This window comes from Chlamydotis macqueenii, chromosome 17 (assembly GCF_036417535.1).
Source record: "Chlamydotis macqueenii isolate bChlMac1 chromosome 17, bChlMac1.mat, whole genome shotgun sequence".
In the NCBI taxonomy this organism is placed as follows: Eukaryota; Metazoa; Chordata; class Aves; order Otidiformes; family Otididae; genus Chlamydotis; species Chlamydotis macqueenii.
In genome coordinates this window covers 11,267,161-11,291,402 of record NC_141572.1, presented here as the reverse complement: position 1 = coordinate 11,291,402, position 24,242 = coordinate 11,267,161, and the positions used below count along the sequence as shown (strand labels likewise).

The 24,242-nt window shown below is 40.5% G+C and overlaps 1 protein-coding gene across 1 annotated transcript in view; it reads left to right on the top strand.

Annotated features, from left to right (window-relative positions):
* SLC5A1 (solute carrier family 5 member 1) overlaps nucleotides 1–24,042 on the top strand; it is a 28,200-nt gene extending 4,158 nt beyond the window's left edge. The window contains exons 3-15 of the mRNA XM_010121210.2: nucleotides 5,864–5,968; nucleotides 8,304–8,363; nucleotides 8,713–8,817; nucleotides 13,762–13,867; nucleotides 14,133–14,213; nucleotides 15,415–15,635; nucleotides 16,617–16,752; nucleotides 17,522–17,629; nucleotides 18,184–18,334; nucleotides 18,952–19,120; nucleotides 21,592–21,807; nucleotides 22,120–22,222; nucleotides 23,099–24,042. Coding sequence (XP_010119512.1) covers nucleotides 5,864–5,968; nucleotides 8,304–8,363; nucleotides 8,713–8,817; nucleotides 13,762–13,867; nucleotides 14,133–14,213; nucleotides 15,415–15,635; nucleotides 16,617–16,752; nucleotides 17,522–17,629; nucleotides 18,184–18,334; nucleotides 18,952–19,120; nucleotides 21,592–21,807; nucleotides 22,120–22,222; nucleotides 23,099–23,319 — 1,782 coding nt within the window. The 3' untranslated portion in view covers nucleotides 23,320–24,042. The remainder of the gene's footprint in view (nucleotides 1–5,863; nucleotides 5,969–8,303; nucleotides 8,364–8,712; nucleotides 8,818–13,761; nucleotides 13,868–14,132; nucleotides 14,214–15,414; nucleotides 15,636–16,616; nucleotides 16,753–17,521; nucleotides 17,630–18,183; nucleotides 18,335–18,951; nucleotides 19,121–21,591; nucleotides 21,808–22,119; nucleotides 22,223–23,098) is intronic.
* Nucleotides 24,043–24,242: the final 200 nt, after the last annotated feature.

Sequence of the window (24,242 nt, the reverse complement as noted above, 5' to 3'; positions counted from 1 at the left end):
AAAGTTCAGTCAAAGATGTGATCTCAGTTCTGCAACAGCTAATACTGTGTGTATTTTTTTACTTCTGCTTTAACTTTTCTTCTGTGCCACATAAGGACTAACCTGGCCTGGTTCCGGAAAGCCCAGATGCACTTCCACAGGCTGTAGATGAGAGGCAGGGAGGAGGAAGTTGTTTTGTAAGTGGACTCTTATTTATCAGATTTCTTCCCTGCAACTTCAGCATAACCTTACCATGTAATTGCTTTCTGGAACAGAGAAAAATTAAAAAAAAAAAATCCTTCAATAAACTCATTATAAACTTAGTTCCCTTAAACTAATTGTGTTTTTCAGTGGTTGTGCTACATGCTGTGCTCTACAGGGCAGCCATAAGTGGCTTTTCTGACCTGTAGGAGAAGAGGCTCATGAGCAGTGTGTTAGGATCTCTGACTGACTAGCCTGAGACAGGGGTTCTATTCACTTATATGACATAACACCTGTGGTTTAGTAGACTAGAGGAAACTGGCAATCAAGAGCTGGAGGTTAGTCCCATTTTTCATATGGATTTTGCATATTTGTCAGTCACTTTGCCTGATTGTGATTCAATTTCTCAATGTATAAAGTAGGAGAAAGACAGTTTTCCTGGGTCAAATCCGTCCAACTTTGGCTCTGATTGTTGGCTCAAACAGAACCCATGAAGGTTGCTTAGTATTTTGCAGAACAAAGCCCACAGTTAGTCTTTTCTGGTTGTTCTGTGGATGCACTAGGTTAGTTCTGTGTCAGTTCACTGAAATCACTGCCCTTGTGCAGTGGATGAGCCAACTCAGTAGTTCCAGCAGTTAATTTGGGACCAGGATATATAATTATGTTCTCACTGATTGCCATAGATTGAAACCCATCATGGGTTAATCATAATGGTATGAAATGCTGTGCCCTTTCCACAGTCTTTTTACAGAAACTGAGAGAAGAATCTTCAAGAAACTGGTTTTGATCTCTCGGGCTTTGAGGGAAATATCTTCAGGAAGGACACACATGGCTTTTTAAATACTGATAAACAGTTCTGCTTTTTCCAAAAAGACACAGAGAAGCTCAAGGAAAGTGACAGCTTTGTAAGAGTGGGCTTTGCAAACCAAACTTTAACTTCTTTTGTTAGATGAAGGAGTGAGGTTCAGCCAAATACTTTCCATCATTGTAGGAAATGAAGCATTTGTTCCTGGAGAACAGTCAGCTTTGGTAGCAGCTTTTCTGACAGGATTAACAGGGTTTCATGCACAACTTAAAAAAAAACCACACAAAAAAACCCCAAAAAACAAAACCAAACCCAATCTCAGTTTTGAAGCTTTCCTGCTTCTGAATTTTGTTCTTCAAGTTCTACAGTTTTGCAGACAGAGCTATCTGAAAAAAAAAAAAAAATTATGTATTACCTTATATACCGCAGTTTTTGCGGCATAAGTGCTAATAGCACAAAGAGAATGTGCTGGGCTTCTGAAGGCCAGCTGTGGTTAGAAAGATTTACTGAAGAGTACACAGGAAGCATACAGAGTCAAGTACATGCTACACTTCAAATGGAAATGTAACTCAGCTCATCTGTTGTCGATCTTTGTGAGATAGGTAACAGTTAAGGGAAAAAAGAGAAAGATATTTGCTTCAGTTCTGCATGGCTTATTTTCATGGCCATCAGAACTGACCACTGGCATGATTTCTCAGATCTCTGCTTCCAGTTAAGTTTTACATATTCTCATAGTTATCTCCACTTGCTGAATCTGACAGTGCTGTGAGGAGCCAGGTAAGACAACTCTGGCTTGAGTAAGATTTGTGTTTCCTTTTCTTAAGTAAAGTGGAATAAGAAATTAACTTATCTTGTTAAGTTCCATGCAAAAAAAATAGTGGGAAATAAATAATTTTCAGAGTAAAAAGAATAATAAATTAATCAAAGCAAAGATCTAGTAGAAAAGGAAAAGTTCAGTGAAACAGATTTCTACAGAATCTGTCAGAATTTTCCAGCTGGGCAGGAGGTGTTGTTTCTGTCTCAGAGGACAAAGGTGGAAAGGTATCAGATCAGGCTGCTTGCAACTGTGCTGTTCCAACAGCCATTGGGCTTGTCTGAAGACAGCGACACATCTGATGCGCATTGTATATCCACCTCTCGCTTAGTGAATTGTGCATGAATGTGGTTTAATCTGGCAATAATGCAATACATACAATTTGCAGAGTAATTGGGAAAGAAGAATAAAAACCTACACTTCTGTCTTTAGGTCTCAGCGCCTTGAAAGGGTGGCAGCAATATTTCATTGTAAGCAGTGTACTGACTTTTCCAAAGTGATTAAGGGTGATCCCAAAAAACTCAGGTAAAAAAACGATGTCCTTCCTTCAGGGTCAAGTCACATGTTGCAGAGAAGAGTTGTGAGTTAAAGAAAAGCATGGACAGTGTCAAGGAGTAGTTCTCAAACAAGAGAATGAGAAATTTGTCCAGGAAAGAGGGGTTTGAGAAGCAGCTTCTGCAGGTGACCCATGGGAGGAATGATACCTCAGGGCAAGGCTCATGACCTCCTCATGATGTGAGGGAGCCTCTGCCGTTCTCTGTAAAGGGGCTAAAGCCCCCAGGCAAGGCGTGCTTGGGATGGGGAAAAGAGTTTGATACCCAGGTACGCTTTCAAACAGGAAAGTGGACATTGGGCCATAAGGTGTGTATGAGCAGGTCCTGGGAAGGAGAAAAGTCGTAAGCTGTAAAGTGCACACTGTCACTGCAATGGTCATTGATTTGCAAAGTACACCCGCTGTATGTGATTTGGAACAGCAAGTGCTAGGATGTCAGTGCATCCTCAAGTTAATGAAAAGATCAAGGTGAAACGGTTAATGAATAACATGGAAAAAACATAGTGATCATCATCTGCCTCCAGTGTGATGGTACTTTTCCTGAACAGAGTACTCTTGTTAAAACCTGACCTCTTGAAATATTTTAAAAGAGTTAATGTTCCACGTTTGCCTCAGGTTAGTTCAGGTTTTTTTGTCCTCTCCTTCCCTCTTAACAGCTTTTGTTCCTTTCAATCAACTTTCTTCTTTACTCCTTCTCCTAGATCTGTTTTTAAAATCAATTCACTAACACATTCACCAAGAACAGTTAACACGGAGAAAATTGTTTCCCTTTGTCATTGCCCAGTTTCAGCCCAGTGTTCTTCAGCAAGGCAGCTTGGGCCCAGAGCCCATCTGCCTTCTTCCCTCTTCCTTAAAGTACTGCTGTGGTGGACTGGAAATTTCTCTTTCCCTTCTGGCACCAGCAGCTAACAGGGTGCAAGCATATTTGGTAAACGGTCCTCTTGCTTTAACCACGCTGCTGTTTTAAGGGTAATACGTGTCTTCCCAGCTATGAAGCCGTGTTCTACCTTTCCATGTATATGTAACAACAACAAAAAAAAATTAAAATGGCATCCATTATTAGTACATGTTGATTTTACAGTTAAGCTGCACTGGGTGTTCCCAAATTCAAAGAAGAAAATTTAGAAATTGAAGGTGCTATGTGCATTCACATTGTTTTGTCCTTGTGCTGGCCTTAAACATGTTGGTAATTTTGCATTGTTTTGGTTTGTTTTTGTATTTTTCTTTTAATACAGTTGTACTCTAGGTAAAGCTGGGAACACTGCATTGTCAATGAATCCCACAATACGTCCCGGGGTTTCGGGCACTGAGCCAAAGCTCACTGCAGCTGTCAGTTCTTCAAGTTCTTCATTAGCTGCTTTTGTTACTTGCATCTGCTTGCAGTACACTTTAAGCTTTTGAAACAGGAGAGGGAACACATTAAATAAAATCAGAGATTAATGTGGTTAATCTTTTCTGGTGATTGCATTTCTAGTAACCTAGATTTAAGTTTAATTATTCATCTCCAGGGAAGCGCTGGACAGCAGTGCTAATGCTTGGTACAAATGGTATTTGTTTCTTCATGATCATTGCTGGGAAAACGCTGTTCCTGTCACAAAGAGGTTAGAAGAAAAAGTGATGTCTCTGGCTTGTTTCCTAATACTTGTTGCAACATTTATAATTCCTGTAGAAATATCTGTCATATGACAAAATGCTTACATTTCTTTAGGGCACAAATGACTTCTAGAAATGCGTAAAATAATAATAATAATCCAGAACTGAGTGAACTTGGAGACACAGATTATCTGTCACAGCAAAAGAATAGTTTACCTGCAAAAAGACTAGAAGAAATCAGGAGATCAGACTAGGGAAAGGAGAAAAAGGCAAGCTTGGAAAAGAAAGAGTGGAATCCTCTGATGACTTTTATTTGTGCATTGCATATAAAAATGGGGGAGGAAAATCTATTTTGTGATTAGAGATCAGGATTGTGAGTTGAAGAGCATGGTTGCTATTCCTGGCTATGGAATAGCTCTGTAGAATAAATCTGATCTTTTGAGGTGGATTTCTATGATGAAATCCCTTTTATCCTCCTGAATCTCAAGCAATAGTCCCTGTGCTCTCAGAAAGATTGACTTAATTTTTAATGCCACTCAAAGAACTCACGGCAGTGACTGAGGACCTGGAAATTTGTAACTACTCCCTTTATTTACGTTTTAAGACCCTAGAAATCTCCCAGTGACTTACAGAGAAGGAATATTTCTCCCTTTCGTAAAGTTGACTCCAAACATATTCCAACCACCTGTACTAGGGAACTACATAAGGAGAACATGCTGGATGCAGGTCCCGCATCCATATGTCTAGAAAACAATTTTTAAGTACGTTGGGATCTTTCAACATGAGAGGTTTATCTCAAAAGAGCATTAGAAGCTGGTCAGCAGAGGTTCTTTTGCCTAGTTACTATATGCTTTGCTTTTATTTTTAACCCTGTTTCCTTTTTTTCTTTGTAGCTTTTAGAGGAAAAAATAGAAGTGAATAAACAAAATGTTCACTTGCCTTTTCATCTCAGAACTATTCCAGCTCACATGTCTTCTGCCCGTCCAACCTCTTCTTCATGCTCGAGTTCTCACCCTGCATCCTTCAATGTCTGACCTCGTAAATTATTGTTATGCATTTCTGCTGCCTTTAATGGTTTCATTTTGAGGAAATGAAGCTCATGCTTTTCCTCTTGATCTTTTCTATTGTCTGAGCTGTTTGATAAAGAATTAGATCTTTTGGCACAATCTCCCTTTTGTGAATGGCTCCTGCCTGTCTGTAATCCAACATAAACCTTTCATTTTTTTAATGTCTCCTTGTTCCTCAATTCCTATGTTATTTCCACTGTTCTGTTTCTATGATCAGTGCAATATTTGGGGGTCTTAGAGATCCAGAACTTCTTAAATATAACTCCTTGATCTACTAGAGTTTGTATTTTCCAGAAGCACTTTCTCAGCAGATATTTCTGCCATGCAGCCTTCAGAATTGAATTCAATAGTCGAGTATCTTTTGACTAAAAGTGAACCAAGAACGAAGTCCGTACAACTCTCACCGATGATGTATTTAGTTTCACAGACTGTAGAATATGAAATAGGGAGTGCCACTTTGACAAGTGGATATGCACTTATCTTTTCCTCCTTGGGCAAGACAGATCACAGTCTTCTTCCCCAGTTCTTTGGATATAATCTAAATGTCAGTTAGTCAAGTTTTGAAAATATTTTAAAATCTATATTGGTGTAATAAACTGTTTGACTCAACTGGAAGGAGATCTTCTGTGCAACATCCTATTCTTTCTCATTGCTGTAGATGTGATGACTGGAGTTTCGGGTTTCAGGGGGAACAATAAGACGGAGTCTTTAAAGTTGTCACGGAAGTTGGTTGTCAATCATTCTCATCATCACCATCTGATAGCATGAGTTCAAAATGCCAAATGAACATGATTTTTTCAAGTTACCATTAACGGGACCTAAGAACCAAATATTGTTGCTTCTGTTTGCAGATTGGTGCTTCTCTGTTTGCCAGTAACATAGGCAGTGGACATTTTGTGGGAATAGCAGGAACAGCAGCAGCCGGAGGAATTGCCATCGGAGGGTATGAATGGAATGTAAGTGGCACGCATTTAAGTGAACATATTTGTGACATCACAATTATCTGCAGAGGTTAATCAAAACAACATTGCCTAATAATTTAGGACTGTCAAAGTTTGTGCTTGGCAACACTTGTTTTCTGTGCAGACCAGTGAGTGCCAATGTAATCTACTATTTAGCTCGTCCTCCTTGGTCCTTGTCCAAGCCACTGGGAGAAGATGATCCTTTTCTGCTGAATGAGGCTTTTTGGAGAGCATTTGAACCAAATAAATTGGTGGATTCTCTTCTCTGTACATATATTTTTGATTACTTTTAAAGTATTTATAGAGAGCACTTTCAGACTACAGGATGTTGGGAAGAAGTTATCAGTTTTGTAACCCATAGTATTTTTTACAGTATTCTGCTTTGTAGCAATTGTTGAAGGGGCTTTGATTTCTTCACAAGTTATAAGAAATTTTGGTCATCCTTCACAACTACCTGCATTCCAAAAATCTTTCCCTCTTTACTTTCTCCTGCCTCTAATTATGTGTGTGTTTTGCTTATGGTTGCAGTATAGTGTAGAGATATCCAAGCTGACTTTAAATGAACTACTTGGAGTACCAGGAGTAGTGTTAACTGCAACAGCATGGAGATTCACATGAGATTCAGTTAATTTCCTGGTATTCTCAGGCTCTGTGGTGTGGATAATAATGTCTTTGTTCTGCTTAATTCACCTTCATGGAAGGGATTATACCATAACACAAAGGACTTAATGAGCCTACATTGGTAAATACTTTCCTTGCATTTAATTCTGCGCAGTGAGAGAAGGATACTACCCTGAGGGGTGTGGCTTTTCCAGGTAGAGGATTGTTGCAAATAGTCAAGTACTCATGTGATATAAATACTTAAGGAGAACGAGAAATGAACTTTACAAGATGTGCACAGTTAAACTGTCATCTTTTTCTATTTGGTTACACTAGTCCTCTAAGAAACCTGATTCCTCTTACCTTTGTACCAAAACTGAGCAAAACAAAACAGAACAAGCATTGCTTGAAATTTCATGGTATTCAAATCTCTAGGACACACGTCCTTCTGCAAACGTATCCAGCTCTAACTCCTGGGAGATTCTGTGTGGACTAATATCCATCCACAGTGTACAACAATTGTTTATGAAGAAGCAATGATGCATGTGTATATTTGAGCAGATACACTACATAGTTCATTACTTATGACACGGGGGGACTGGCGCACAGGTTAATAGATGTGGTGGAAATATTGCTTTTGACTGTATAATCTGATTCTCCTCTTGAAAGAAATACTGTTTGACTGTTATTGTCCTTGTGTATCATTATTACTCCACTGAAATTATTTCTAATTTGTATTAGTATCACAACAGAAGCTGACCCAGTATTTCTTGTCCATCTTATGGTTTTGATCTAAGGGCAGAACTTCAAAGATGCAGTTAAAAAAAGCCCTCTAAACCCTGTGGACAGAATAATGGCAGAGTGCAGCTCTGAGAGCAGGATTTTGTCAGAAAACTGTGATGCTGCAATACAGTAAATCTATAGTTCACAATACATATATGGTATCACCAAATATATTATGAAATGGCAGTGTGGAAATACAAAATATTTTACAAAATGCATGTGGTACATCCTGTACAATATGTGAGATTGTTGTAAAACATACAGTCATCTCACAGAGACCCAGCGCAGAAGGCAGTTAGTGATGAAAATGATAATTAAAAGAAGTGCTGCTCTCCCCAGCGTCTAGCTTTGCCGATGTCACAACATACCATTGCAGCATACCTGATTCTGAGCGGGAAAGGATCCTGCATTAGTGGCTCTGGGTTCAAGATGCTAGCAAATGGGTCTCAAGTAGTAGGCTTCACCTTCCTTAATATTTCCTGGAAATGGAAGTCTTATGGGCTGGTTGCATTTTAACCATTGGTAAACCAGGCTCCCTGGTCTTGATCTGAAGAGGGCTAGGATAGTCTGGTGCTGCTGGTGGAGTGGTGCTTCGATACCAGAGGGCAATCCTGTGAGCAGATATCGGCTGTTTTTCTAGGAAGTGTAGTAGTAGTAGTAGTAGTAGTAGTAGTAGTAGTAGTATTGTGTGTGTTTCTCTGGGACATCTAGCATGAAATCCAGGCTGCATAATACCTGACAAATTTTTTGGCTAAGATTTCATTCCCAAATTTTCAACTGTAAAACAAAGGACAGAGCAGTTCCTCCTCTTGCCCACTCCCCTTCCCCAATACCCAGGTTTACGTGGTTTCAATGGTCTTTAGCTGCTATTGGGTCTGATAAATGGTCTTTGGGAGTGCTGTCTAGAGAAAGGAGGCTAATTCAGCTGCTCTTGTCTTGGCTGCAGGCTCTGATATTTGTGGTTATTCTAGGATGGCTGTTTGTACCCATCTACATCAAAGCTGGGGTAAGTCAAAACAGTACGTAATGCTTTTCTTCTCTGCTCGTGTTTTTGGATCAGCTCTTGAATATTGCAAAGTTGTTATGAATGGCACGAGATCCGAGTGTGCTAGAACTGTGCTGTATTTTGCCTGTATATATTTGAAAAGTAAGGATTCTCTGTTCTGAGGCCTGAGCTGAGAAGTACTTGGTACTTGTTCTCCTTTGATTCCTGGAGCTGCTCTTCCTTGCAACTGCGTTTGCAGCTCCCCTCTCTTTGCACTCCACTCTCACAGTATCTGAGTAGCAAAAAACTTCCTCTAATTTGCTTTGTATCTGTTCCCCATTATCTGAAACCTTATCTGCTCCCCCTGCAGGTGGTGACAATGCCGGAGTATCTGAGGAAGCGTTTTGGTGGGAAACGGATTCAGGTCTATCTGTCAGTCCTCTCTCTGCTCCTGTATATTTTCACAAAGATCTCCGTAAGTAAAACTTTGACAGCATTTCTTCCATCCTACATTGATCTAAAGAAAAGAAACTCCCACTTACAATGTTGCTCACACAATTGGTCAGTTATTTCTGTTTTGGAGCCCTTGGTTGAATTAAGGATGGTAAAAATACGATTTTGTGGGTTTTTTTTTATTCTGTCTAGTGAGCCTGTATATCCAGATCTGTTCTGCAATCTGAGTTTTTTCCTTCCTAGCAATGTCTCTTGATGCTTGTTGTGCTTTCTCTTTCTTGTTTAGGTTTTAAGGTTTGCTTCTACTTATGCTCTTCTCTACAACAAGTCAGAGTGGAGGGAAACTTGTATTACATTCTATTATCCTAGGGATCCGTGAAACCTGTGACAGGAATTTTTGTCCTCAAACTTCATGATTGTCTGTTTTAGCATCTTCTCGTGAGCGTGCCATCAGTAATATAGATGAAGGAAAAGAGCAAGAGGAATATGGAGAAAAAGAGAATAATAGGAATTAGAAAATAAGAGTGTAGGGAAATGCAAAGGAGGGAAATTGTAACAGCTGAGGTGAAAGGAGGGAAGAGGAGAGATTCTTTTAATAGGCAAGTGGTTGGTATAAAGTTTAAGGTGCTATGAAGTTAATATTTATTAGGTAAGTGGTTGTGTTGCTGTGAAGTAGTGAAGGGAGCTGGTATTCTCCGTATATCTTGAAACTACCAAGCCTCTGAAGAAGTCCACAGTTCAGGCATGCCTCAATCTGTTGTTTTGCAGAAGTTGCCATGGCAGGTTACTCTTTGCCCTCTGAATGGGAGCTGAGTGATAATAGTGCAATTTAAGCTAAAAGAGTGGCCTTTTGCTCTCATTCTCACATCTTCACGATAACTGATCCTTAGAAAGGTTATAAATTAAACAGGTTGGTACTATGGAGCTGGCCTCAGAGTTGCATTTCCATATATTTCAAATGGATTACTTAATTTGCTGTTGTTGTGCTTAACTACCATAATCAGAAATCCCAGATATGACACAGAGTTCTGGCAGCTCTATCAGCTGAGAAACTCTTCCAGTCAGATGAGTCACAGACCTATTCTGCAACACATGTTTGTAATGAACCCATCAAGGTGTTATGTAGGTTCTGAGTTTACTATCTATCTTTTATTTCCAGCTTCTATCATGCCGAAGGATCTGGTCATGGAATTTCACCTCGTTTCGGTTGGAGTGGCTTGCTTCCAGGCAAGACAGGTTCTCCATTTAAGCTTCTGGTGTGGACATGAGGCTGAAGCACCCTCTTCTGCTCTTGTGATCCTATCTTATTAGGGAGCAAAGCAATAGTCAAAAGATCCATACAGCAGTAGGTTACCTGGCCCTCCCTCTACCAGTGGCCCATCCCAGCTTACCATCAAGCCCATTATTCCAGATGTGTGTGGGGAATTGCCATGGAGCTGGGTCTCTGTGCCATGCAGGGGAAAAATCTGGTGCACAAATTCTAGTGCACAAAAAAATCTGGTCCTCAAGTTCCAAGAGAACAACTCTGACAGTGTCTGTCCCATGTACAAATGTGGCTCAGATTTCTGCAGTATGTGAACACATCTTCTGCATTGTTGTCTTGTGTCACTGTGTTCAGTAGGGCAGGATTTGCCCACATCTGATTCATTTGCCTTGTCTTATTCAGAATAGGCAGAACAGTCAAAGTCCTTGGAGTTTTCAGGTACTGGCAGAGGATGTCAGAGTAGGTTTTTCTATACCATGTTGGGCAACACCATGCCCAAATTATCTCTGGATGAACCAGCTCCAGAAGCAGAAAAGCAAGGGCTGTTCCATCCTGGATGGTAGCTTTGTGCTGTGCAGAGATATGCAAGCTATGTGAAGCTAGCAGAGGTCTGTGTTCCCGGAGGCACATAGTCTATCCAAACATACCCATGTGTTGGCAATCCATGCCACAGCCAGCTTGGAGATTTGCATGTTACTTCCTTGACTGCCACCTTTGCTAACACTCCTTTGAACTTGGAGGCTTATTGAGATTTGATATAGAAGGATGGGTTTCTGCCCTGCCCTTAATGCGTGGTCACACCTATCAGTTTGACTGGCAGCGATACTTACTGCCAGTTATCCTTGCAGAAGAGTGGAATCTTGTTGCTGAGGTAGTTATTTCATGTGCTGCTTCCTTGATGTGTTAAAATATTATCTAAGGTTCTTAATAATATAATTGGTATGGTGCTTTCCAATGAACAATATAATGCGTCAGGTCTGTAACTCCCGGCATGCTCTTTCTGGCACAGGGCCCACTGCCATGTGATGATCAGATTCCCTTTGCACACCCCTGTACAAGGTCCCTTCCATTTCTCTTTTCCTGTACACTTTTTGTCGGGTTTTTTTTTTTTTGTTGATTTCTTACCTTATTTTGTGGCTAATAACCACTTTCCAGACAAGGCCATGCTGCAAGGTGTTGATCTTTGGGATGAGGACACTCGCGATCTTTGAGCCCAAAAGTTTTCTGTTGCACAGGTGCCGCGTATGTACATGCTTCCTAAGCATTCAGTGCTTTGTGAGTAATGCCCATAGCAGCTTTCAGGGGCTTGATAGCCACTAGTGTTGCTGATATTGGTCACTATGCCAAAGAAAATGTCTTACTAAAAGTAAAATCTTGATAGAGAGTGATTGACTAAATTGAGAAGACAAAAGGGAATTAAGACCCGAATGCTTTCTGTTTGATTTCTTCAATCAGAAATTATAAACGGGAATTTCTAAATATGTTACAGCATTTTATTTATATTCATGGAACAGGTTGCCCAGAGAGGCGGTGGATGCCCCATCCCTGCAAACGTTCAAGGCCAGGTTGGACGGGGCTCTGAGCAACCTGATCTGGTTGGAGATGCCCCTGCTTCTTGCAGGGGGGTTGGACTGGGTGGGCTTGAAAGGTCCCTTCCAACCCAAACCGTTCTGTGATTCTATAATTTCGGTAGCAAATGTATGGGCATAGATTTACCAGGGGCAAGAGGAGAGAGGACAGCCTCCTCTTAGGACTGCACAGCGTAGGGGCTAAAGAGCGTGTGCCACTGCCCTGACTCCCACATTGACATTGCAGCTGGATTCACTCAGTTGGCATGTGCCCTGCCAGTTGTTCCTGCATGACCTGTACATGGCTTTGGAGAGATAGCTTGTAATGTAATGTAAAGGAAAGGTTTACTCTATTCAGAGATAAGATAAAGATTAAATAGTGTCCATAAACGAGCATAAATGGAGAAACAAGGAAATATTGTAAGGCAATAATCTAATTTGGAGGGAGGAGCAGTGAAGTTGGAAGGTAACTCAGCAATTCAGAGAAGCTGATATATTGCTCGGGATGCTAAATAATTAACTCTACATTTATTTCTGGTGGTCATTTTAGGACCATTAATGTTTAATGATATGTAGGCTGAACTAAAGTCAAGAACAATAAAAGAAAGATCTGGGACATAAGCTTATCAGTGGTGTGAAAAGATAGGAAGAAAATATTACCACAGAGAGAAGGGACAAAAGATACAGTCTAACAGCCACTGGGGATAAGAGTCCTGATTCCCAGTTCCAAACTAAAACCAAAACCTGTAAGAAATCAAATCGTCTCAAGCTACTCCAGAGGCAGAAGAGCTTTGGGAGTGGGACCTCTGTTGTGATTCATGCTTTGCTTCACAGTTGTTTTCTGCATGGCAGGGCAGTAGGGTTGGGGAACCTCTTGCTGCAGAGGTCCATACCTCTTCCTCGTTCTCCAGGGCGAACTAAGGGTGAGATCATACCCTGCAGTCTCGGTTTCAGTGTCTCTGGAATTAAGAGGGTTTCTTCATCTGGCATCTCCCACCTAGACAGACAGCATAACTGCTTATTAGTGTATCTGCCCAGCCTTACCTCAGCCCAGCCATGGACAACAGTGGTGCAAGTGCCTGTTCCGCAATCACGGGCTCCGGCTGTCCTGCAGCCTGGCCTGCGGAGCATCCTGCTCTTCCAGCAAGCTGCAGTGATTGTGTGTGTGCAGGCTTTACCCCAGGGCACAAGTAATGGTGTTTATCTTTGTTTCTCAGACCCTGCATTTGGGCAGTTCCTGCAGCATGTTGCAGCTCCTGAGCTTGTTGAATGCCTCTAGAACTTGTACTGTTCAATGAGGATCGGACTTCCTTGGTGTAGGTGGTGTGGTATACAGAAAGGAGGCATGCCGGTGGGATTGGAGATGAGCCCATGAGCTGGATGCTCAGGAGCAAGGATGCAAACCTGTAATGAAAACATAATTTACAGTAATGCATCACAAGTGCACAGGGGTAGATAACTCTGTTTGCAAAGTTGGATAAATAACATTGATGCAAATTATATCTAAATCAGGAACTGATTCAATGTGATTAAAATCCCAGAGTGTTACTCTGAAACCTGAACAATTCCTTTCTTACGCAAGAGCTTAAGGTCTCTTCTGTTACCCAAGTGATGTAAATTATTCTGACAGGAACGTAAAAATAGAGATAATAGAGGATGTTTGCCTTTAATCACCATTTGTCCTGAACCAGCAAGACTAGCTATACCACATGTATGCAAGCAGTAAAGAAAAGTAAGGGACTGATGGAGTAGCATTAAATGAAGAGAACCATGCCGTGTCTTGGAGGTGTCACAGAGTCCATCCCCGCACATAGCAGCAAGTGTAACCTGAGTTTTAAGACATTTGTTATTAAGCTGTCTCTCAGCAGGTAAGCACAGAGTAGGGAGGTGACTCTGTGTCTAGCTAAAACGATCCACTGAAAGAGACCTGGAAATTCTTGGAGAAGTGTTACAACAGCACCACAGCACTGAGAAGAGACTGGCAGCTGACTAAAATGGTCTCCATTTTCTTTTTGGTGTATGTGCAGTACTATAAGAGGCAGAGTTGTGTATTTCAGTACCCTGATCATCTATGTGTAATAGACCACCAAAATGAATTTAAACATCACTTACGCTGTCATTTTTTCTTTTATAGGCAGACATATTCTCTGGAGCTGTATTTATACAGCTGGCCATGGGGTTGAATCTTTATTTGGCCATCATTATCCTGCTTGCTATTACTGCTTTTTACACCATCACAGGTGAGTTTGCAGAGCAGTCTGATAAATCAAAGAAGCTAAGGGAGCCACAAAAAAAGAGAAGAGGAGGGAGGTGGGTAAGAGGGAAGAAATGAAAACCTGAAAGGGGAGTGAGTTACTGTGGTCTTCACTTGAAAGAGAGAGGTGGTGAGTAAAGTAAAAACAAACAAAAAAAAAAACACCAACAACAAAGAAAACCAAACAAACCTTCCACTGAGGCATTTGCACAGAGGCTAACCTATTTGCCTTGACTTTTCTTTGCCATTAGGTGGCCTTGCAGCTGTGATTTACACAGACACCTTACAAACATTTATCATGGTAGTGGGATCCTTTATTCTCATGGGATTTGGTAAGTAAATCAGATTAATTAAACTGGAATGTTCAACCTCAAATCCCTTAGTGGTTATGGAAATGGCTCCTGCAGTGTCGAACTCTGTTATCTTAACCAGCAGATTTCGGTTCATATACCTATTTATCAGGGAAGAAAATAGGCCTGTTCTGTTTTCAGGCGTATTGCCAAGCCCTTCAGTCACTCAGACCACTCCATCTCCAAAGCACAGGCAAATGTGTAAGGTAACATACAGCATCCCATGACAGAACAGGACCTGTGATGGCTAATGAGGTAAAGGCAAAGTTGCTTGCAGGTGATGATGGTACTCTTGAGAAGTTCAGAGAGTATTTTGTTTTAAGAAGATGATAGTTAGAATCATAGAATAGTTAGATAGATAGAATAGATAGATAGTTAGAATAGATAGATAGATAGAATATGTAGATATTCAGATACTAATACATGAAAATTTTTGATTCAAAGTGAAGAGTTGTTGGTCACATTGCATATTTTTTCCTTGTTTCTAGCTGCTATCTTGTGTTAAAACAATATAATAACATTTTAAGTAAGCCTTGTAGTTGATCTATGGCTGTTGTTATATTGCCAGCTGGACAAAAGATACGACTGAATGTTTATGAATGGGACAATGTGTGTGTCCAGAATACCATATGCATTTTAAACCAGAAATCATGCTGTTAAACAGAATTAATAGGAAGGGTTCATAAGAAAGAAAGAAGTAGTGATAAAATTCCATGAATTTGTAGTGTCCTTTCCTTATCCTTTTAGTTACTCAGTGCTTAGTTTTCCTTTAGCTAGGTCTTTCACTGAAATTAAATTATTCCACCATTGTTAGAACAGAAATAACTTCAGATTGACCTAACCTGGTAAGACTCTGCCTTGGGTTCTCCCTAATTTAATAGTGTGTGGAAATAATGTATCTTCATTTCACTTCTTGGCAAGGCACGTATAAAAGATGTTGAAAGAGTGGAGCCTAAACCCATGTTTGTGAGCTATACAGAAACCTAAAAGGAAAGGTCACTTTGGTGCTTAGATTGTGTGAATACTTACAAAACACTGTATACTGTTTTCTGAAAATGTTGATGTATACTGGCTAGGGTTTTTTACATCCATGTTAAGAGGCTTTTTCTGTTCACATTCTCTAACTATATCTGAAATTTCAGTATTAAATACTTCATTGCTACTTTTATTTTCTGTTTTTCAGCATTTTCTGAAGTAGGAGGGTATGATGCTTTCATGCAGAAGTACATGGAAGCAATTCCATCCAATATCTCCTATGGGAATACTACGATTAGTGCAGAATGCTACACTCCTCGTAAAGATTCCTTTCACATCTTCCGAGATGCCGTCACTGGAGATTTGCCGTGGCCAGGGCTCATCTTTGGTTTGAGCATCCTTGCTCTGTGGTACTGGTGCACAGATCAGGTAATGTGGAATCCGTGTGCCTTGGAAATGCCAAACACAAAACTCTGCAGTCTAGTGTGATCTAAGGGTACTCTTCCTCCACTGTAATTCAAAGCTGGGTCACAGAAATGGCAGTTATTTCAAGACTGGTCAGTGACTTTTCAGTTTCTGGTTTCTAAACCCCTCCCACATGTGAGAAAATGGGATGGGTATTCTTTTAATTCTTCTTATACACTGTGCCCAGCAGATACTGTGTATAATTCCTGTCTCATTTTTTGTGTGTGACCATGTCTAAAAACACAGAGAGGTTGTAATGTGAACATTTACTCAGAAAACCATGCATCAAATGATCCTTGTTACACTGGGTCGAGATACGGTTCCCTAGTTAGTAATACTAGTTTGTTTCCTGTTTGTGTGGCTTTCGTCTTTGCATGCACAGTTGTGGGATGATGTTCTTTATATGTCAGATCTTTCAGTCTGGAGACTCTTCCCCAGTCCTCCTTCCTTCTCCCTAAAACCTACCATCCAGTTTCCCCAAGAGCTCACACTGACGTGAGTAGAGGGAAGTGTGCTCCTGCAATGCGACATGTGACTGTGTCAAATCTCTAGCAAGTGATCTATCTGCATGCTGAATCGTGAGAAAGATAACCTTCACAATTTGTAAAAAAAAGGAACAAAAATCCCAATGTAACTATCTATTGCTGAGGTAAATATTTAATTCCTTTTTGGCTTTTTACTCTACCTGCTTTAAGAACATCTTGTGAGAAAGAGTCTTGCCTTTTAAACATACACTGGATAAATGATTTTTTTCCTTTACTTATTTCAAATACATCCTTTGCTTTTCATGTAATTTTTATTTTTCCTAGTGACAGAAGCAGAAAATAGGCTTTGTCGCTATCACAGAGCTTAAGAAGTACCCTTGTATCTGGGACCTGGCATGGTGTGTTCATGGAAATGCTATTCTTGGTTGAGTCATACATGTCTGCCATGTTTCATTGACAGGTTATTGTCCAAAGATGTCTCTCCGGCAAGAACATGTCCCATGTGAAGGCTGGTTGTATCATGTGTGGATACCTGAAACTCTTGCCCATGTTTATCATAGTGATGCCTGGAATGATCAGCCGAATTTTGTATACAGGTAGGCGTATGTATACAGAAGGGCAAATTGCTTCCTGCTGCCTATCTTTCACTGCCAATCTCTCTCAATTTCGTGTTCCCTGTCCCTTCCAAAATACCTGTTAGATTGTCATCTTGTCATCCAAATTGTCCAGGCACATATATGCACAAAAACTTAACTACACTGCAAGAAGCCACAGGTCTTCCTCCTTTCCCTAGTCCCAGGGTTCTGCTGATGCTATTGCTGTCTGTGGTAGGAGAGAGAAATTCCACAGTGTCCCTCCCTGGTCCTCTGTTTGTTACAGCCCCACTCTGGCTGAAAATGAGTGGAAAATGTGCTCCAGTACTGATACTCTGCTGGCAATCAGAGGAAGAGGGTCATCAGTCACAGACAGCAATATTTTGGGCCATGGGTAGTTCTGAATGCAGTGTGGGGGAAATGCCAATCTCTCTTCTCTCCAGCCATCAGTGTGTTTAACAGCAGGCAGAGGAGAGATGTTCAGGACACAAAGACCCCTCCGCTTGTTCTTACTTGCTGTCCTTGCTTTGTTCGGTTCTAGTCTGACAAATTAATGCTGGTGGCCTGCAGCACTTTTGAGTATTCTTTTAGAGAGGAAAGGGAGGGTAGAGGCTTAGAATCATCTTCCAGCCGGCCAGCAGACCAAAGATCATATCAAGCATGTCAATCCAGTGGTTCAACACAGAGATAAATTTTAGAAGCTCTACTAATTTGGGAGCAACCTGTTGGTAATATAACCTTATCTAACCCTGTCTCGTTATCCCCTCCTCAGATGTGGTAGCTTGTGTCGTGCCTGAACTCTGCCAGCAGTACTGTGGTGTCTCGGTTGGCTGCACAAATATTGCTTATCCAAAAATGGTAGTGGAGCTTATGCCAAATGGTAAGACGCTGTCTGTATTTGTTTGCTTGTTTTAGGAAAGGTGAGGCTGCCAGACTTGTAAAAGCAGGTGATAGAGGGAGCCCAAGTCCCATATTTAGTTCAGAAATTCTTGCTAGAACTCTGTACTATGAATCAAAGGGGTCATCTGTGTTAGTTGTGGCTGTAAGTGCAGAATAGCTGCGCACTGACATTTTTTTTTTTTTTTTTTTGCCAAACAGCTGGTTTACAAATATACCACAAGCAAGTGAGCACTCCTAACTGTTGGGGAAAGTCTGCTTAGTATTTTTTCTTTTTATTTCAGCATTTAACCAGACATTCACAAAAGAAGTACCTATGTTCTAAAAGCTCAAGAGTTGCTCTATCACTGCTGTAAATAGCTTTTCCAAAGCTCAGCGACATTACTCTGCTTGCATTGCAAGAGAATGTCAGGCAGGCATCAGCACGTAGATACGCCGGACACAGCACAGCTGGCTGACCTGAAAGGGTCGGACAAGCACTACGGACGGTGCCGCGTACGGAACGCGCATCCCTGTTCACATGTCTTTGTCTTTCAGGTCTGCGGGGTCTGATGTTGTCAGTCATGTTGGCCTCTCTTATGAGCTCCCTGACCTCCATTTTTAACAGTGCTAGTACCTTGTTCACTATGGACATTTACACCAAAATTCGGTCAAAACCATCTGAGAAAGAGCTAATGTTAGCTGGAAGGTAAGCACAGCCGAGTCTTCGCCAGCCCTACCGACACAGCGAGCACTGGATGATTACAGAGTGCAGCCTTCAAAAGATCCAAAAAGTGCCTCCGTGAAAACCTGCTTTCGCAGTGTGTGGGCAGTCCAGCAGTGGCCTCCTGTGGCCAGACAGGCTGTCCCACTGTACACTTTCCTTCTGGAAAAAAAAAAAAAAGACCTTGCTTCCAATTTAATTGATAGTGGTGCATGAAGTATTTCTCAGTACTTCTTACCACCATTCGAAAGGAACAATTTAAAAATATCTTCATAGGCTTTATGCTACACCATCCTACACCGTCAATGAACTAGTTCTTCCAGTTGATCTGGAATTGATTTGTCTCTAGACATAACAAACAAAGGAAAAAGGTTATTTTCTATGTTTTGTTTGCATGTTTAGCTGTATGCGCACCTATGTTTAACAGACATAATATACAACTTGGATTTCTTTTGTTTGTTCAATGGTAATTGGGCATCATCATTGATTTCACTGGTTGAAATACAAAATGGACATTTAAATTATTGATTAATTGCTGTTTTTTTCTTTCTGATAGATGCTTCTAAGCAGGTGGCTAATTGAATATCTGGCTATGTTTACAGGGCATTTATGTTACTTTTAATTGGCATCAGCATTGCCTGGGTTCCTGTGGTGCAGACAGCTCAAAGTGGGCAGCTCTTTGATTATATTCAGTCAATCACTAGCTTCCTGGGACCTCCCATTGCTGCTGTCTTTCTGCTTGGCATCTTCTGCAAGCGGATCAATGAGCAGGTAAGTACAAATGAGGAAACATGTTCCTTTAGGCACTGGGAGAACGACTTTTTTGTTTTAGTGTCTTTTATCAGCAACTTCTTCCTGTTCATTTCAACCCTACTATAGCCCAGGGATTCTGTGTTTCCATATCCCAGGGCCTGAGACGAGCTTAAAAGAGTTCTTTGCTAATCTGATCAATAAACAGTCACCTAGGAATTCCTAGAGAGCTCAGAAACTTGGGTTATCTATCATTTTGCCAAGAAGAGTGTCAAATGGATAATTTATGGACACATATTTGAAAGTAATCTTTTAGGATCTGGCCACCAAACTGCTTTACTAAACATATCACCTTTCACCTTCCTCTTGACTGCTACATATTTTGTCAATGCTCTTTTAAATAAACAATGTTTCATGCATTGTTTCCCATGACTTTTAGGAACTGCTCTGGGAATCGCTGATTTTGATTCACAGAGCAGTGAACTGAGAAATGTTGTACTTAAGCCTGTGTAATTAACTCAGAAGGCGTGAGCTCTGTCACATGCTTTGATGGGACCATAGACCTGCCATGGTGACTGAAGTCTCGGACATTCTGAAAACTCAATGCTCAGGAATTCAGTTTCTTATCCGTAATACTAGGATTAACAATACCTGGCCTATTATTCAGGTTTCCTCCAAGGAGGATGAGTTCAATGAGAAAGCCTAGAAAGAGAAGGATTTTGAATATGGCTCCAACTTTTATCTCACGATTTTCTCTCAAGACCAGTTCAGTGATTATTTGTGTATATATCCAAGAAAAGCCTCTTTTACACACAAGGGATGTTCCATTTCCTATCCTAACACGGCTAAACCTCACAAATGGATGAAATTTTTGTGCCCTTGGTGGAAATTGACTGAAGTAATTGCCTTTAGCTGGGATTTTACCTGAGTAAGAATTCAGTATAATCCTCAAGAGTTTGTGTACACTGCACAATTTAAACATAGGTAAACAGAGGAGATGAGCGTCAAAGCTTCTGAGAATTGGAGCCTTGCATAAGATAAACTCCAATATTGCAATTACTTACAAGATGTATCAACATTTCTTGCTCAGAATCATTCATTTTTTTTTTCTGCTAGAAATTGAATTAACTATCTCGTCCTACTCCAAAACCTTTTTGTAACTTTGACCACTGAATAATTAAAACTGTTTTGTTCTTAAACCCAACTGTTGTGGTTTAGCCCTAGTCATCACACAGTTGCTTGCCTTCCCTCTCCCTTCCCAGTGGGATGGGGGAGAGAATTGGGAAGAAAGGAAAACTCTTGGGTTGAGATGAAAACAGTTTACTACAATAGCAAGGGAAAATGACAACAATAACAAAATACAGGAATAGTAAAAGATACAAAATGAATGAGGTGAACTTTTTCACCACTCGACATCCCAGTGACCGATATAGCCCGTCCCAAGCAGCAAGCAAAGGAGCGAGAGAGAGAGAGAGATGCCCCCCGGCCAGTCCCCACTGATGTACTGAGTGTGAGGTTTATGGCATGGAATGCTCTCTTTGGCCACTTTGGGTCAACTGTTCTGGCTGTATCCTACACAGCCTCTACTGAAAGGAAAATTAGCTTCATCCCAGCCAAAACCAAGACACCATGAAACTTAGAATATTTTTTTTTTAATCAGGATTTATAATTTTGTGTTACTATCATTAATTTTTTGGCTTCACAAACTCAGAGAATGGTTGACATTGGAAGGCACCTCTGGACTAGTGTAACCTCCCCTACTCAAAGTAGGGCTGACAAGAGCAGGATGCTCAGGTCCTGTCCAGTTGTGTTTTGAATATCTCCAGGAATGGAGACTCTAACAATGTCTCTAGGCAACCTGTTCTGATGTTTAATCACCCTTACAGTAAAATGAAAAAAAAAAAACTATGTTTAAACAGAATTTCTCATATTTCAATTTGTGCCCAGGCATACCTGTGTGCCTTTTATACTTTGGACTAGAGTAATATATACCTAGGAGGAACATCCACCAAAAGTATTGAGAATTAACTTTTAACTAATTATTGACGAGGTCATTAGAAGATAAACCAGACACATATTTTGGTAGGAATGACACACACTTGCTAGCTGGTTCCATCACACTAGAACTGTCAGGGATTTAGCCCTCAAAGATAAAACAATATGAGAACTGCCCTTGGGATGTGTTGTCTGTGGCTAAAGCCTGTCCTGTATAAGGAGAGCATTGTGTGGAGATGGATGAACTTTGAGAAATGAGCTGGATAAGATGTCCACTGTATTTTTTCTCTGAGCTGCTGGTCATCGTCCCTTTCAGTTGTATTAATGCACTGGGCTGTAAATGCGGTCACTGAAAGTGTCTGGGTTAAACCTCACATGCCAAAGCCAACATAACACATAACTACCTCCATGTTTCCTCCAGCAACTATTCAGAGCTTAGAGCATATTTCCATGCCTGAAATTACTAATTTTGATAACTTCTGTTGCTTTGACTGCAGGGTGCCTTCTGGGGCCTGATGGTCGGGCTGCTAGCTGGACTCGGTAGAATGATTGCAGAGTTTGCCTACGGAACTGGCAGCTGTGTGATCCCTTCCAACTGCCCATTCATCATCTGTGGGATTCACTACCTTTACTTTGCATTGATTCTTTTTGGGGTTTCTGCCATTGTCATGCTGGCAGTCTCCTTCATGACTAAGCCCATCCCTGATGTACATGTGAGTATTATTGCAGTCCTGCTCGTCAAGAAATGGAGCTCAATGAAACCACTCCTTTTCAACGTTGGTCCTTGGTATATTACCTCATTGAGGTATTTCAGCTACCCACATCACATAGCCCTTGTGAGAAAGCAAAGGAAATAATCTTCATTTACCTGTCACAAATCTTCAGTGACTCCTAATGATCTTAGACATTGACTTAACAGACTCTTGGGCTGCTGTGGTCTTATAGGTTGTTCATGTGCTGGCCAGACTGGTTTGTCTCTGTGTAGTAAGGCTGTAGATGTATAAACTCATTTTGTTTCATGACAGCTTTACCGCTTGTGCTGGTCTTTGCGGAACAGCAAAGAAGAACGTATTGATCTTGATGCAGATGAGGAGCAGGACAAAGCTAATGAAAAAGATGAGGAATCAGGTAAGGGGATTCAAAAGGAAGATTCTATCAATATATTTGAGTATGCCTGTTTAATTCCTAGAGAAACATTAACATGCTTGATAGTCAAAGACATCCTCCCTCCCCTCCAACAACAAAACCTCTAACGCCACGTATTTAAATGGCTAGCAAGCTGCCTTTTACCAATCTGTCCAGCTCAGTGTAAGTCAGAAGTGAAGTGGATTTGAAGGGAGAAAATCTTATTCTCTGGGTAGCTAGGTGGCAGTTCTAGGTCTAAAACAATGGAGATGCTTTAGGTCAGAGGTGGTGTGCATTGGCAGAACTGAGTGCGACTCTAGCACTTGGAATGAAACAGCGAGTATTTGCTTGGAAGTAGTGGGTAGTAGCCAGGATTGAAGGAGCAAGGATCTGGTGCAAGGGACCATGAAAGAGAATTGCCAGACATCCATCCAGGCAAAATCATCTACTCTCTTTGCTGGATTCTGGTTCTGCTGCCAAGTTCTTTTTCATAAGGATCCTCAAATTAATTTATTTGTCTTTTAATTAAAAGTGTAGAAAGTATTGAAAAAAAAAAAGGAGTTTAAGCTTTGCAGCATGGTTTGCTTCCCCAATATCAGACCAAGGTTCTAGGCTGCAAAAGGTGCAAGTGTCTTCTGCAAAAGGCTCTCTTGCAACATATAGAAAAACACTTTTTTTTTTTTTTCCAGGTGAGCTGTGAAAACACAATATTAACTTGATTCTTGTACTGCCTTGTACTAAAATGTTTCCATGTAACTAAATATCATAAATGAGAGCTGCTTTATTAAATATAGGAATGACCTCATCAGTCACAGAGATCTTCTAGTGCATGCGGTGGTCCGTGCTTGCATTTCATGACCAGTGTGTTATTCCTTCCAGTTAACGAAGAAAGTGAAGAACCGGGATGCTTTAGGAAAGCGTACAATTGGTTCTGTGGCTTAGAGCAAGAAAAAGGACCCAAACTGAGCAAGGAGGAAGAGGAGGCGATGAAGAAGAAACTGACTGACACAAGCGAAGTGCCACTTTGGAGAAATGTTGTGAATATCAATGGCATCATCCTATTGACTGTGGCTGTATTTTGCCATGCCTACTTTGCATAAACCTCAGATTACAGTTCTGAAATTGTACTGTATTTTCAAGCAAAAACAATGACTTGTAGATTTACAGAGTTAGATACACTTAGTATTTTCATTGTCTACATTTGTAAAAAATCAGGGTGATTTACTCACTGATTTTGTGATCATAATTTCAACAATCTAAAGATGAAGGCCACTGGAATTTCAAGAGAGACCATTTCTGTTTAGACATTGAATCAATCCACGGCTAACAGAGGTTCAGCATTTCCATCCGATATTCTCTCTACTCGTGACATGTTTTGTATTTTAGGTGCAGAACAAGGCTGCATGCGCGGTATTTCATATGAGGGCTTGTGAACTACCTTTTAGGATTGATTTTCAACACCACTTCTTCTGATAATTCGAATTTCTTTTTCCTTTGGCTATGATAAATTGATTACAAAAACCACACAACTACCGAGGGACCGTATTATGAATTCAAATTAAAAAATAGTTTTGTTCCTTCCAAGCATGGAATATCTTAAGTAAAGGGTTTATGTACACATTGATATATTTGACACTATATCTAACTTTCCATTATAACTTTTTCCCCCTTTTTCTTACTTTTCATTGTGTTATGTTTCTCAGTAATCAGTGGAACACTAACAGTCTGAACTTATCACATTTTGAAATCACGGAAAACGTGTCTTGATGATCTTAAGAATTCTGCTTGTCATAGATTCTCTGTTTAAGGATAACTTCAAAAGGTCCTCCTCTCTTTATATTTTAATATGTTTCTATACTTGAATGTGAAGCTTTTTTATACAAAATACATATATTATATATATACATACAATACATTATATATATCCACTATATATAATATATTTAAAATATATATGTATATATGTGTGTGTATATATATATTTATTTCTTACTGATCAGTTCCCATCTTGGTATGTCAAAGT